Source organism: Choloepus didactylus, chromosome 4, assembly GCF_015220235.1.
Source record: "Choloepus didactylus isolate mChoDid1 chromosome 4, mChoDid1.pri, whole genome shotgun sequence".
Lineage (NCBI taxonomy): Eukaryota > Metazoa > Chordata > Mammalia > Pilosa > Megalonychidae > Choloepus > Choloepus didactylus.
This window is the reverse complement of record NC_051310.1, coordinates 99,682,694-99,698,075: the sequence shown is the minus strand read 5'-3', so window position 1 is coordinate 99,698,075 and position 15,382 is coordinate 99,682,694. Positions and strand designations below refer to the sequence as shown.

General features: G+C 55.7%; 1 protein-coding gene across 3 annotated transcripts in view; it reads right to left on the bottom strand.

Annotated features, from left to right (window-relative positions):
• Positions 1–15,382, bottom strand: part of ADAMTS7 (ADAM metallopeptidase with thrombospondin type 1 motif 7) — a 47,059-nt gene that overhangs the window by 15,044 nt on the left and 16,633 nt on the right. For 2 of the 3 annotated variants that reach the window (XR_005216394.1, XM_037833267.1), the window contains exons 6-11: positions 14,994–15,118; positions 13,952–14,101; positions 12,494–12,637; positions 1,730–1,874; positions 1,002–1,094; positions 494–639 (exon numbers count right to left, since the gene is read on the bottom strand). Coding sequence is in view for 2 of the 3 variants with exons in the window: in XM_037833267.1 (XP_037689195.1) it covers positions 494–639; positions 1,002–1,094; positions 1,730–1,874; positions 12,494–12,637; positions 13,952–14,101; positions 14,994–15,118 (803 nt within the window). In the remaining variant the exon portion in view is untranslated. The remainder of the gene's footprint in view (positions 1–493; positions 640–1,001; positions 1,095–1,729; positions 1,875–12,493; positions 12,638–13,951; positions 14,102–14,993; positions 15,119–15,382) is intronic. The other variant, XM_037833268.1, reaches the window with a different exon arrangement.

Genomic DNA, 15,382 nt, shown 5'->3' with positions numbered 1-15,382 from the left:
ACTAGGTGCAGGGTAAATGCTTTCACTGCGTTAACTGCATTTACCCCGACAGCAACTCTACCTGGTGGGTGCTGCATTGCCCATACATACAGGGGAGGAGGCGGAGGCCCAGGGAGGTTAAGGGCCCTGCCTGACTGGAGGAGAGGGGCTTTGAACCCTCACCCACCTAAGGCACAGGGTCTAAGCCCTAACCACTGCCGTGTACTGCCCCCTGCAGCCAGCTGTTGCTCTGTGGTGGCCTCTGATGTGTCCCTCCAGTGTCTGGGCCTGGACATTGCCCTCTCTGCAATGGGGTCAGCAGAGGGGACCCTGCCAGCCTCCCGGGCACTCCTTGGGCATGACCCAAGGTGGCTCTGGATGCTCCGGGTTTGCTCTCTAAGGGAACACTTCTGAGAGTGGGAGTCTGGGATGGAGCCAAGCTCCCTCCAGTCAGCTGACTCTGCTCAGGGCCCTCAATCCCACCCTGCTCCCGGCTCCCGAGCTCCATACTTACACAGGTTGTGTGCACTGCCGCTCGGCGCTCTGCACGCCCACGCCACAGCTCCGTGAGCAGACAGACCAGGCACTCCAGCCGGACCAGCCTCCATCCACAGCCTCGGGCCGGAAGCCCACAGGGACACACTCGCCATTGAGACACCACTACCGAGACAGAGGGAGGGGAGAAGCCCCACCCCAGGCCCGTCCGTCATCCTCACCTAGTGAGAACAGGGCGGGCAGGGAGAGCTGGAAAGGCAGTGGGGAGAGAGCGAAGGGCTGAGGGTCCCCCCCAGTCACCCAACACCAAAGCCGCCTGGTGCCGCTCAGTAGGGGAGACAACAGAACCCATGGGCTGACTCTCCTCAAGAATCACAGAATCAGGCCCTGTCCCCTCACGCCTCTATTTTACAGCAGAGGCCTGCTGAGAGCACAAGCGAGTTGGTGAGCCCAGGCCGACCCCAGAGCAGGAAGTCTGGTCTCTCGCAGCCCCTCCCCACCACAGCTGGGGCTGGGGGCGCCCCTACCTTCTTCTCCCCACACTTGGTACCGTCCACGGCTGCATCCAGCTTGGAGTGGCAGGTGGTCCCCACGGAGCACCAGAGTGTGTGGCAGACATTCTGCGAGGAGGAGGGATGGGCCACCCTCACCCCCTTCCTGGTGCTCCCACCTGCCCTGCCCCACCCCTCATCATCCCCGAGCGTCCCCTGGGTACCCCTCCATGGGGCTGGTGCTACGTGAGGGCTCCCAGAGGCCCCTCTTGTCTTCTGTTTCTGCTCCTGCCTCCTACTCCCACCCCCTTCCTCTCTGGATGTGTGGCGTGAGGAGCCCTGGGCTGGGACCCCGAGACTGGGTTTGCTGCCTCGAGCCCCCTCTCCAAGCCCAAGCCCACTGCCCACTGTCTGGAAGGACCCCTTAGAAGACACAGGGTCTCCATATCAGCCCAGGTCTGTCATGTCAGTGATCTCCCCAGCACCCACAGAGTAGCTTTTATTTTCCCTCTTTTATAAAACAGCTTCAGAGAAGTTGAAGGACTTGCTCAAAGTCCCCGCATTGGTAAATGGTTGACCCAGAATTCAGATCTGGGTCTGTAGCCACCCAGCCTGTGGCTCGTCCTGCCACGTGAGAGCTGGGCCTCAGAGGGCAAGCCCAGGGCCAGGCGGAGTCCCCTGAGGCTGGCTCCACAGGCTGCTCAGGCTGCCCCCCGAGTCCTCCCGCCTGCCGGGCCCCCACGCCCACACACGCCTGCACTCACGTCCATGTCATCACAGAAGGCGGAGTGGGCCCCGTACTGGAGGCGGCATTGGTGGCTCACATCATAGAGGATCCCGGGTGGCACTGAGGGGAAGTCGATGATGTCCTCAGCAGGAGGGTCATCCAGGCACAGGCCCCACCCGCGGCTGCAGAGATGGGACAGGGGGATGCAATGAGGGGGTGTGCCAGTTTGGATGTATTATGTCCCCCAAAACACCATGTTCTTTAATGCAATCTTGTAGGGGCAGATGTATTAGTGTTGATTAGGTTGGAACCTATTGATTGTTTCCATGGAGACGTGACTGAATCAACTGTGAGTGAAAAGTCTGATTGGATAATTTCCATGGAGGTGTGGACCCCGCCCATTCAGGGTGGGTCTTGATTTAATCACTGGAATCCTATAAAAGAGCTCACAAAGACCTCAGAAGAGCTGCAGCTGAGAGACACATTTTGAAGACAGCCATTGAAAGCTGACATTTTGGAGAACACCATTTTGAAACATAACCTGGGAGCAAGCAGATGCCAGCCACATGCCTTCCCAGCTAATAGAGATTTTCCGTATGCCAATGGCCTTTCTCCCATGAAGGTACTCGATTGTTAATGCCTTACCTTGGACACTTTATGGCCTTAAGACTGTAACTTTGTAATGAAATAAACCCCCTTTATAAAAGCCAATCCATTTCTGGTGTTTTGCATTCCGGCAGCATTAGCAAACTGGAACAGGAGGTAAGGGGACTGCCTGAGAGAACTAGAAGGGAGGCCTTGGTGGGCCAGGAGAGCAGGTGAGGCGAGAAAGGGCATAAAGCCCTAATCTCACAGGAAATGCCAACTCCCTGTCCCCAGCGAGGCTCGGAGCCCCAGCCCAGGGTCACAGGCCCTCCTGGCTGCTCCCAGCTCATCTCCCACCCTGCAATCCAGCCGGGCTAAGCAACTCACCCCACTGCTCAAGCCCAGGCCTCTGTGCACGCCGGCCCCTCACCTACAATGCTCTCCTCGCACCTCCAGCCCCAAGACCCTTCCCTCAGTTCTCCTGGACTGCTGAGCCCTCAAGTGGCCCTGCTCTGAGCTCCTGCAGCCTCCAACCCCCAACAGGGCCGTCTCAGGCAGGGATCTGGAGAACATCACATGACAGCTGATAAAACAGAGGGCCTCTGATGGCCCCACTCTGGGCCAGGACCTAGGGTCATCTGTGAAAGGCTAAGGACTAAAAGCAGCCCCTTGCCCGGCCACCAAGCTGGGAGATGAGCCCAGGGGAAGCCCTGCCTGCCCATTCCCCACCACTGGGGCTAGCCTCCCCACCTGCTCACTCCCTTATTTATTCCTGCCTTCCTCCAGCCAGCATGTCCTGGCAGGGACAGGGGAAAAAGGCAGACGCCAGCCACAATTTGTGTCCATCACACACTCCTGCTGGGGCCCACCATGAAGTTAAGACTGTCCCAGACACTATGCTACAAGACAGGAAGATGGAAGGGCCTTGGGGACGGCATCCCAGGCCCAGTTTGGGCCATCTCTACACCGATGCACGCTGGTGGGGAGCCACTGACTCGAGGTAGGGGGGTAGGGAGCGGTCAGGACCATCTTGCTGCCCCTGCCAGGCCCTGAGCAAGCACCAATGCAGTGACATACTGCAGCATGAGTTGTGGAGCATGCCAACGAGCAGGCACCAGTGCTCACTGCTGTCCTGGAGGAACTGGGGTGGGGACAGGGCAGGGTTTTCCTGGAGCAGCGAGGGCTGGGGTGGCTGGAGAGAACTGAGCCATGCAGAGCCACGACAGATCTGGGAGCAAGGGGTGGGCGGGGCCAACCCAAGCAGCCAGGACTTGCACAGAGGCGGCAGAGAGAGGCAGAATCTGTGGGACTTGGGGACGCTGGCCAGGTATGATAGCGGATGAAGAATCTCTCATTTTCCAGTCTGGGGGGTTTGACGGAGGGTAGTGCCAAGGTCAGGGAGCCAGGATGAGCAGAGGGTCCTGGTTGGGGAGGGGACAGTTGCATTTGGGGGCACTCTGGGAATAAGGCTTTGCAATTGGAGCTGGAGGTTTGGGTGTCCCCAGACCAGAGAGATGCCTGAAGCAGTGGGGATCCTGAAAGGCTCAGCCTGGGGCTCAGCACAGGGAGGGCTGCAGGAGCAGCAGGCCATGCCACTTACAACATTCCCTCATCACAAGGGCCCTGCATCGTGGGGAGGGGGCGGGCAGCCGCTGCCATCCTGGGGCCCGGGGCCCGGCCACACCCTGCTGCTCACTGACCATGCATTTCTCTGTCCTGCCCCACCCAGGCAGGCGTGGACTAAGCCACCCAGCGTGGCTGCTCACCAAGTCTGACCCCCACGGCCACCCCAGCCAGCACCCAGGCCACAGAGGCAGCCCATACCGGCTCTGGGCTCTGAACATCCATCTCCGGGATCGACTGACCCCACCAGGCTGGCTGGGGGCAGGAGGAGGAAAACCACCCATGGCTGTGGGTCATAAGGAGATGCTGGGAGGAGAGCAGACCTCTTCCAGCCCAGGTTCCCTGCACTAGAGCCCTGCAGGAGCCCTGCAGACCAGGGAGGGCAGAAGGCCTGGGAAGGCGGTGTGGGCCTGGAAATCACTCCTCCTAGTGCCCCTTGGAGAAGAGCCACAGAAGAGCTGCCATGCTCAGGAGGCGCAGGGGGGCCCCCGCAAACCTGCCTCAGAGTCTACATCTGCCGCTGGGGCAGGGAACCCAGGCCTCCCACAGAATCCCACACCAGGAAATTCTGGGTTTTAGCAGCCAAACCTGTTTGGGGTTTCCCCCCCACTAAAATAAAAATATAAAACAGAGTAAAGCACAGCTGTTCTGGTTGAATGAAGCAGGGGAGGGGCACGAGCCCCAGAGACTCGTGCAATGAAACGAAGACATATGGGAGCGTCGGCAACCCAGCCTGCCTCCCTCTCCAGCTACACCCCCAGCCCTCCTTCCCCCAGAGCAGCCCTGGCAGCAGCCTTGGCCCATCTCAGAGCATCCGAGGCACCAGGCCCAGAAGCCCAGCCACCTGCCCTAGCTCGGCCCCTGCTCCCAGGTCCTGCGGCCCCCAGGCCTGCCGTGGCCACGCTGAACTGCCCCCTTCTTGATCCTGTCAGTACCCCAGGCTGACCCAGCCCAGGAGCTCTGACCCTCCTTCCCAGCCTCCCCCACACCTGACCCCTCCATCCTTTCTCAGGCTTTCCTCCTCCTATGGGGTCTCCCCCTTCCCTACCTGCTCAGACTCCAGGACCTACCGCCCCCACATCAGAAGGACCGCCATTTTTTGAATGAGGAAACAGGTTCTGAGAGACTCAGCAACTTGCTCAGGACAGAGATGAGGTTGGGGCTGGGACCCAAGGCAGGGCACTTCCACAGCCCATGTGCTCTCCCCGCCTGCTCTGAAGTCCCACAAGGCCATTATTATTAATGCATTAATAACTACTTTTCATTAAGTACTTACTTTGTGCTATTCCTTCTGCTTTACAAGGATCAGCTTACGAACTCACTCCTCAACAAGCCCTCAATAGCTGCAGGCTATTATTGCTATTTTACACTGAGGAAGCTGGGGCTCCGAGGGTCTGAGCAACTTGCCCAAGGCCCCACAGCTGCAAGTGATGGGGCTGGATTCATGCCCGGGTCAGGGAGATGCCTCCAGAGCCCCCCAGATGCTTCCTCTGATCCTTGCATGCCATGCTCAGCCTGTTCTCTTCTGCCCTCCAGCCCAGCTGCCCATCCTCAGTTCAGGGCTATGGGGGACCCTTCTCAAAGCCAGTTCTAGCAGCCATCCTCCCGGGGATGAGCAAGCCTGGCCTGGCAATGCCCACTGGGACAGTGTCTACCAGGAGGGCCAGAGCCCAGGCAGGTTTGGCTTCTGGCTCAGTGGGCAACTTTGGTCTGGTCTCTGGGCCTCTCTGGGCCTCAGTCTACCTATCTGTACAATGAGCAGCAGGCCTGGATGTTCTCCTGGATTGGAGCAACTTCGGTGGGGAAGGAGGGGTCAGGGTTGCTGGTGCCCACTAGCACCAACAGTGTACTTCTGCTCAGCAGTATCCAGCAGCCTAGTGTAGACACAGAGAAGCCACATGGCTCAATCCAGGGCTTCATTTTGCTGGAGTTGAGGGCTCAGGAAAAAGGGGGCAGGGGTGATGGATCCTGGGGTACAGGCAGGTAGGGAAGGAGGAGACCCCACAGGAGACAGACAGGCTGGAGAGGATGGAGGGGCTATTGAAGGCAGGTGTGGGAAAGGCTGGGAGCCCAGATTCAGAGGTGGAGGTCTGGGAGCTGGGAGCCCAGGCATGGGGTGGATGGTCAGTGTGGTCTCCTAAGCCCCCTGGCCGGTGGCAGGACTCCTAGGGCCAGAGGACGCAGTGGGGGAGGAGCTGGGCAGTGAGACGGTGGCCCATCCAGGAAGAACAGACAGTGTGAGGCTCCAGGATGGGGCAAGGAGAAGGAGAAGGTTCTGGAGGCAGCATGGGGGGAGCACTGGGGCTGGGCCGGGTGGGGTATGGGGCCGGAAGGAGAGCCCAGCCAGAGGAGGCAGTTAGAAGGGCCCCCGAGGGGGCTGGGAGGGCAGGAGATGGGCCCATTGTGGAGAGGCCACACAAGACGGCATTGGCATCATGGTGATCCCCAAAGTGAGCTCAGAAGAGCAAAGAGAAACAGGAAGCAGATCCCCAGGGCTGGGGGCTGAGAAGGGGGCAGAGCTAGGAGGGAAGCAGGCCCAAGGTCCCCAGGCCCCTCCAGAGCTACAGGGAACAAAGCCTCAGTACCTCGGCTCCTGCAGGGGACCCCAGGAATCTGCTGGAATCACCAGATCACCTCTGCTGGCTGGAAATAGATCCCTCTATCCTGGGGGTGGGCAAATGAGCAGCTGCTAGGCTGGCCTGGTGCTCGGCATGTACCCTCACAACATCCTAGGCAGAGGACTCGATTATCATCTTCTCCTACAGGCTCTGGGCCTACATCCCCTCCCTGGGTCACAGGGATTTGAAGCCAGGCCCAGGCTGCTGGGGTCCACTCCATGTCCCCTCAGGGAAGGGCTTCTGTTGTCTGACTACGAGCCTGGCTGGAAATACTTCACCCCAAATACAAGTCGCAAAACATGGCACCTGAGGCCTAGCGGAGAGAAAGGAAAGTGTCCCTGTGATGGCCTGGGCTGGGGGGTCCCTGGCCCTACACCCTGAGGCAGAACCTCAGCTGGGGAGGCAGCAGGGTCAGCTGGAACAGGGCCTCCTCTTTCCCTCTGGCTGGCCGGGACTCACAGATGTGGAGTGGAGGTGCTCACCGCCCCTCTGACTCAGAACCGGCTGGGGGACACTCCAAGAGGGCCCCTTCAACCCCACCCCTGCCTTGCCCACACTGACAGCTCCCAGGCTAAATCCCAGCTGTTCCTGTTCCCGGCTGGGACTTGCCGTGTGTGCAGATCCTGTGGGCCTGCCCCTAGGCAGCTGGAGCAACAGCAACCTATCGGCCCATCTGGGGGTCAAGGGGGCAGTTGGGGGAGTTGGGGGGCCCGAGGTGGCTCTCACAGGACCCACTGCCAGAATGAGGGCCACATTCAGGGGAAAGGGTGCTGACTAGGGAGTCAGAAACCTTCATTCTACATGGCCCACTGAGGTGAGGATGCTGTGTGGCCTTGGGCCAGCCCCCACCCTCTCTGGGCCCTCACATTCTCATCTACAAGAGGCTGAGGTGACCTGAGTGAGCCCAAGTTGCAGAGGCATAAATAGCAGCGACTACTTGGAAAAAATCACACGGGGGGCCAGCAGCCAGCCCTTCCTTCCTCTGGCCGGCTCACTGCCAGGCCCCTCCTGCTGCCGACAGATACCGGGATCCCTAAGCCCGTCAGCCCTGCCCCTCCGTGGGCCACTCCATACTCTTAATTATAGCCGGGCTGCATGGCCCAACAGGTCAGAGGAGACGGTGGTGACTCTGGTTGACAGCCTCACTTCCACCCTGAGGACTGCCAAGAGCCACCTGCCAACCATGGGAGGGACCTGTGTGCTGTCCCTCCTCCCCCTGCCCCTTCTGGTCGTGGAGTTGTTGGATGGTGGGGGCATGGGGTGAAGCAAAGCAGGGGAACCCGACACATGACAGGGTAGGCTGGATCTGCCTGCTTCTCTTCCTGAAGACTGTGGCTGCAAGGAGGGGGCAAGCAGGGCCCCCCGAGTCTCCAGCAGAGGCTCAGGAAACACCATGGCCTCTCCACAGGGTCCCTTCAAGCACTTCTCAGCACAGAAAGGCTCTCACAGTTCTTCAGGCCATACTTCTTGGACTGGTCAATAGCCACAGGCTCCAGAAACTTCCCTCCAGCCCCATTACCATCTCTTGAAGATTCCTCAACCCACCTCATGCTCCCTCACTTCCAACCTTGGACCATGCCGTGCTCTCAACCTAGAGCTTCCTCCTTCCCCAGGATTTCCCTAATTGGCCTTGAGAGGACAGCTCCAAGACTCCTTCTCAGAGGTGACATCCCTGGAGTGACCCCTGACCCCACGCAGTGTTGGTGCCCTTCTCCACATTCCAACCACCCCTACAAGGGCCGCCTGCCACAGTGTTAGTCACCCTGGATTGTCACATGCCTGTCTCCCCCCAGATGGCAAGGGCCTTGAGGACAGGCACCCTATGTGTCTCGTTTACCCCTGCTCCTCCCCCACAGGGCCTGCTGGGCATCGGCACTTAGTTAAGTGTTTGCTAACAAAGCGACAGCCCAACCAAGCTGGGATTCTGTCGTGTCTGGGTCTGTGTGGCCCAATAACATCTGTCTGCAGGGGGTAGGGGAGCATTGGGTCCAGTGGGGACAGCGGAATGGTCTGCGAGTGCCTCTAAGACACCCCAAGCTCCAGAAGCACTGCCTGCCCCCACATTTAGCACCTTCTTCACCTATGAATCTCGTTCATTCTGCCCCCACGCTGCCTGCCCATCCTCTGGCTCTGCCCAACCCCCAGCGAGGAGGCTGGGGCACGAGGTCTAGAAGACAGGCTGGTACCACTCTCCTGAGCATCCCCTAATCCTTCCACCTTTTTCCTGGGCCCTGTGATCCCTCTGGTGCCTAACTCCCAGGGTGGAAAGAGTACTCAGAGAAGTGACTGTGTTAGACCATGTGGAGATGAGGCTCCTCTCCTTCCCAGGCACCCTGAAATGGGTGGGGAGCAAATCACTGTCTTTCTGCCTCCATCTGACATCTCAGTGCCAAGGCTCTGGGAGGCCCCGGCTGGCTCAGACCCTTACCCTCCCCTCCCACCCTCGCCCGCGGCTCCCTGGCTCCAAGCCAAGTCTTTCACACATTCCAGCAGCTGAATGAAGACAGAGACCCATCTGTCTGTCCGCCTGTCCTGGAGCCAGGGTGGTGGGCAGCATCCTGAGTGGGGGCAGCTGGGAAGCTGGTACAGAGAACGAGCCCTAGGGGTGTTATGAGGCAGCTACCGTTCATATTTTCCAACCATTCTCTGCCTCTCTTTGGGGGAGGAGACACACGCTTGGGATTTCTTTTCAACCCTCCTTGCCATCACTGCACCCACTTCCCCAGTTCAGGGCCATGTCATATGTCACTTGGTAATAGAAGAAATAGTTGTGCTGGTTTGAACTGTTATGGACACCAGAAGAGCTGTGATCTTTTAATCCAATCTTTTTGGGTGGAACCTTTTGATTGACTGTTTCCATGGAGATGTGACCCACCCATCTGTGGGTGAGAACTTTGATCAAATTATCTCCATGGAGATGTGGCCCTGCCCATTCAGGATGGGTCTTAATTAGATCACTGGAGTCCTTTAAGAGAGCTCACAGACAGAAGGAGCTCAGAGAAACTGAGAGAGACGTCTTGGAGAGCAGCTAAGATATGTAATCCTGAGTTTGCCCCTGGGAAAAGCTAAGAGCTAACACAGACCCTGATACTTGGAGATGTAGACAGAAGGACATTTGGAGATGCTAAGCTAAGAAATGAAGCCCAGAGATTGCCCCAGAGAAGCTAAGAGAGGACCTCCAGATGCTTAGAGAAACGCCCCAGGAGAACCAAGCAGAGAGCTGAGAGAAACTTAAGAGACAGAAGCCCAGAGACATTTTGGAGAAAGCCAGTTTGAAAACAGAACCTAGGAGAAAAGGACCAGTAGACGCCAGCCACATGCCTTCCCAGCTGACAGAGGTGTTCTGGATGCCATCGGCCTTCCTTCAGTGAAGGTATCCTCTTATTGATGCCTTAGTTTGACACTTCTATGGCCTTAGAACTGTAAATTTGTACCTAATAAAACCCCACTTATAAAAGCCACTTTGCATGGTATTTTGCATAATGGCAGTTTTAGCAAACCGGAACCACAGTAATAAAAATAGTTATCATGTCCTGAATGCTTACCACATTAGAGGTACTGTGCTGAATACTTCACGTTTTCTCATTTAATCCTCACAGCAAACCCATGAGGCAGTCCCATCATATGGCCATTTTTTGAGGCTTAAAGGATGGTGGAACTTGGTCAGCCAACACAGGTGGGAGCCTGGACCAGAGTCCAGGTTCTCAACCACCAAACTAAACTCTTCCCTGCTTCTTGCCCCAGGTAATCCCTCCTCCATGGAGGCCTTGCTCCTACATCCATGATGGACCTGGGGACTTCCCTGCTTCAACTCTAGAGTGAGTGGACTTTTAGAAAAACATGGCACATTAGGCAAACAGATTTATCTCTGCTCACTACCCAAACCCATGATGATGACAGTAAAGGAGTAAACAAGGCATAAATCCACACAAAGGGTAATGGAGAGGTGATGATGGCAGATGAAAGATGGCAACAAAATTCTAGAAGCTGGAAAGCAGATGGTCAAGTAGTATTTGACTTGATGGGGTAGTGAAGGCTGAGAGCCAAATGCCTGCAGGAAAAAACTGGCCAGAAGCAGAACCTTGGAAAGGCTCAGGAATTAGGGTCCCAGGGACTCCTGGGGGCTGGGGACAATAAGGTTGAGGATAGGAGCTGGGCTGAAAGTCTGTGTAAGAACCGGTGTGAGCCTAGATCCCCTCCGTAACCCTGCACAGCCAGGGGGCAGCCGTCTCCCTGCCTGGAAGAGGTCCCAAGGTTACTCTCTGGACAGGGTGAACCAGGAGGATCTGGCCAAGAATACCAGACACAGTTGAGGGTCCAAGGTGGAGGGGCCTACAGAGAAAAGGAGGACAAGTAAAGTACACACAATGGATGGTGAGACACCCACCAAACCCCTTCCCCATTTGGATTCCAGAGTGCTGCAGCCAGGCTTATACCTTCCTAGGAAAAGTCCAGAGGATTCCTCTCGGGGGAAGCTGAATCTCCCAGAAAACACTCTGGGATACTGATATTTGAGGATGGCCCAGAGCAAAAGCCCTGGCTTGATTCCATCCCTCAGCAGTGCCATGAAGTCCTGCCCAAGGCCACAGACCTTCCAATTGGCATCTCGGTGCCTCCTTCCCATGTCGACAATACAGACAAGGCATTTTAAGAAAACCTTTAACATGAAAGAAAGAGATTATAGGAAAAAAAATAAAACTCAAAGGAAAGGAAGTCATTGCATAGAACAAGTTAAAAATAAAACACAATAATCTCAGATAGAAAAGATACTGCACCAAAAAAGTGAGTATTCAGAGAATAAGAAATTTTAGGAATTTAAAATTACAATAGAAAAATTTTAAATTGACTAGAAGGGTTAGAATGTAAAGATAAGGATGTCTCCCAGAAAATAGAAAAGATGAATAAAAGTAAAAGAAATTTTTTAAATAAAATGAGAGGACAGCTGAATACTAAGGGTTCCAGAAAGAGAATATGGGAAAGAGAAGATTATATATAATACAAGAACATATCTGAGAACTGAAGGCCATGAGTTTCTAGATTAAAAGGGTCCACCAGGTGCCCAAGATAATAAATTAGACCAAGGTACATAATTATGAAAATTCAAATCATGAAAAAAGAGCGAGAGAGACTCCCAAAAGCTTTCAGATTTTGAACTTGCAAAAGCTTGAGAATAAGAATGGTGTGGGATTTCTCAATAGCAACGTTCAAACCTAGAAGGCAATAGAAAAATGCCTTCAAAATTCTGAGACAGGGTGACTTCTAACCTAGAATTCAGTACCAAATCAAACTATCAATCCAGGTATGAAGAAAGATTAAAGACAGTTTTAGACATGCTAACCATTAGCCTTCATGCACCCTTCCTCAGAAAGCTACTTGAGGATGTGCTCCACCAAAACAAGGGAGTATACAAAAAAAAATCAGTAGTATGGAATCAGGAAACAGGAGGACACTGCACGACAATTTTAGGACAGGCCTAGAAAGTATCTGGTCTAGACTGAAGCAGGAAAACAAACAGAATTTGAGGAAAAGTTTCAGGAAAAAAGGAAACTGTTAGATTTTCTAACTTATAATTTAGTACCTCTAATGGCACATTTTTCCTGCTTTTCACTGGATCCAGATAATTATGTGGCCAGCTCTGCACCTCCTCCAGCTTCATTTCCTATCCAGCCTTCGCTTAGGCAGCCTCACCCAACATCTTGCCATTCCTGCTTTTTTATGTCTCCAGGCCTTTGCTCATGTTTCTTCCCCCAGGAGCACCATTCTGCTCCCTTCTATTCATTTGTGATCTCTTGCTCATCCTCCAAGTCTTAGCTCAGGTGCCCCTCTGGGAGGACATTCAGGACCCTGGCTCCCATCTCTATCAGGTGTCCCCTACACTACACCCTGCCTTTACACTGTAATGACAAATGCCTTCATCTCCCCCATTCGATCGTGACTTCCCAGAGTGGATCCCCAGGGCTGGGGTTGGGACTTACTCGAGGAACCTGGTGATATACTCGCGGCTGCAGCGGGACCAGGTGAGGGGAGCAGCGTCGTACAGGAGCTGTGGAGACATGATGAAAGGCCGTTTCCCAACAGGCTCACAGTCATTGCCGCTTCCGTCATGCTGAATGCCAAAACTGTGTGAGAGCACAGGCCCCAGGGGCGGGTGAGCTGGCGGGAAGATGCCAGCCTGCCCCTCCCCCGAGGCCTGTAAGGTCCTGGCTCCCAGGAACCAATGGCTGTATGGCCTTGGAAAAGTCACATCCCCTCTCTGAGCCGCAAAGCTTTACTCTGAAATATGGGTGTGCAGCTAGTGTCCCGTGGGGTTCTCTTCCAGATGCACCAGCCTGAGTGTGGATGAGTGCCAGGGGACCCAGAGCTGCCCAGCTCCTGCCCTGGGGTTGGCCAGCGATGGCGAGCTGGGTGGGCACATGGGAGCCTATTGCAATCCCAGCAAACTCATCAGCACCAGAGGCCCCCAACCCCCCGTGTCCTTGTCCCAAATCTGTGTATTTGAATTAAGGAACTCAGAACTAATGAGATCCTACTGCTTCATAGAAAGATCTCAAGATACCTTCCTTGGGAAGGACTGGAGAAAACTTACATTCCCTGGGCACTCACTATGTGCTAGGTGCCATGCTAAGCACTTTCAGACACCCCAGCTCTCTCATCCCCCAGAACTGCAGTGAGACCCTATTATCCCCAGTGAGGCTCACGGAGGCTAAGGAAATAGCAGAGTGCTCTTTTTCCCTGCCACAAGCAGCCTAAAGGCCCTGCCTGCATGGCCAACACCCAGGGAACCCAGAGTGTCTGGAAGGATTACCCCAACACCTCTGACCGACAGGCCTCTCTGGATGCCTGCCCTCATCGGCTCGTGGAGGCTCTAAGATGCTGCCACGTATCTCCACCAGCTAAACAGGCACCTGCTTCCTGCCCAGGCACAGTGACTGAGGACCTGGGCCATCCCTGGACATGAGAGCCTCAGGCAGAGGTATCAGATGAAGGGAGCCTTGGGCATCACTGAATCCTAACCTCCTCAGTCTACAGGGAGCACACAGGCCCGGAGAGGGCAAGGCACTTGCCCAAGGTCATACAGCAAGCAGGAATAGGAGTGGGAAGACCAAAAGTCAAAAATGAAAGCACTGAGGGCAGCTAAAGACCTGCAGTGACTTTCTGGCCCATCCCAACTCCCCTTCAAAAACGACACTCCAAGCCAGGCCCAGAGGTGTCCCAGGCAGCACCTCTCTCCTGTTTACTAGAGAAGCAGCCCTGGTTATGGGGGTAGGGACAATGCAGGGACAGCACACAGCCAGGCTGAGTCAGAGCTCCCATCCCCCTGGCAGTTTCCTTTCCTGGGGATTTTTTCGGCCCTCAGGCCTGGCTACCCTGCACCCACAGATTGGGAAGATGAAATTGAGATCTTAGTGTGGCAGTGGGGGTGGGCAGGGTACCTGTGCCCGAGCTCGTGGGCCACGGTGAAGGCCAGGGGCAGGCCCGTGTCCTCGTTGATGTTGCAGCTGCGGTGGGGCTGGCACATGCCCGCCACGTGGGACAGGCCCAGGGTCTCGCAGGGCTGGTTCATGGCTGAACACAGGTCCTGCCTGCACACATGGAGAGAAGTGGGTCCTCAGGCTCATCCGGCCCAGGGCCAGGCCCCGCCAGGGCTGAGGAGGCCAGGAAAGGGCCCCTGCAGCCCCCAAGGGAATGAGAAGGCTGCCCCTCCCACCGCTCCATGGCCCCTGCCAGCACGCGGCTCTCATTCACACACCACCCGCCTGTCGCCTATTCGGGTTTGGGGAACAGACTGTTTTGGTTAGTATCCCAGCTAGACTGCTGACAAAAGCTGCTGGAGCACAGCAGAGGGAAAAGAACTCCACCCGGAGTTTAAAACTACTGCATCTGAACAGGTTAGTAGTTGCCAGAGGTTAGGAAGAGGGGAAGGAGGGAGGTGGCTGGGGCTATAAAAGGGTGGCATGAGACATCCTTGTGATGGAACTGTTCTGTATCTTGACTGTGGAGGTAGATACATGAACCTACATACATGATAATCATGCACAGAACTAAACACACACACACACACACACACACACACACACACACACACAAATAAATGCCTGTAAAACTGGTGAAATCTGAACAAGGCCTGGGTGTTGCACCAGTGTCAATTTCCTGGCTGTGATATTATACTAAGGTTTTGCAATGTTACCACTGAGGGGAACTGGGTGAAGGTTACATGGGATCTCTCGGTGCTATTTCTGACAACTGCATGTGCATCCACAATTATTTCAAATTAAAAAGTTAAAATAAAAAAAGACCTCCCCAAGTGTTGACAGAATCCAGCCTTGGGCCAAAGGTGTGCCGAAACTCTCCTCAAAATGGGGCTCCCTGAGAGCAGGCCTGTGTCTCCCCAAACTGGGCTTCCCCGAGGGTAAGGTGGCACCTCGGCTGGAGACTCCCCCACCCCCCGCCTACACCCCCGACAGCCAGTGGCACCTGGTGAGCAGGATGGCGGTGTCGTGGTGCAGGGGGTGGGTATCCTCCTTCATGTTGATGTTTTTCTGCCACTTGCAGAAGCTCCTCAGGGTGTTGTCTGCATGGTGTGTGATCTTGAGGTCCTCCTTGGGGCAGAGAGAGTGGTCACTCAAGCCTCCTCCCCCTGAGTTCCAAGAGGAACAGACCCAATTCCCCTTGATCCAAAGGTGGGAGGCAGAGACCCAGAGGGGGCAGTGGGAGGACAAGGAGCAGGCCAGTGGGCAGCCTCCAGCCTGACCCCTCCTGCGGCACCTCCTGGGGCGGCAGCCTGAGAGAGGGTCCACCAGAGCCTGGGGGGACGACAGAGACACTGCCCAGGCCAAGTGGCTCTGCTGTGCCCTTATGAGGCA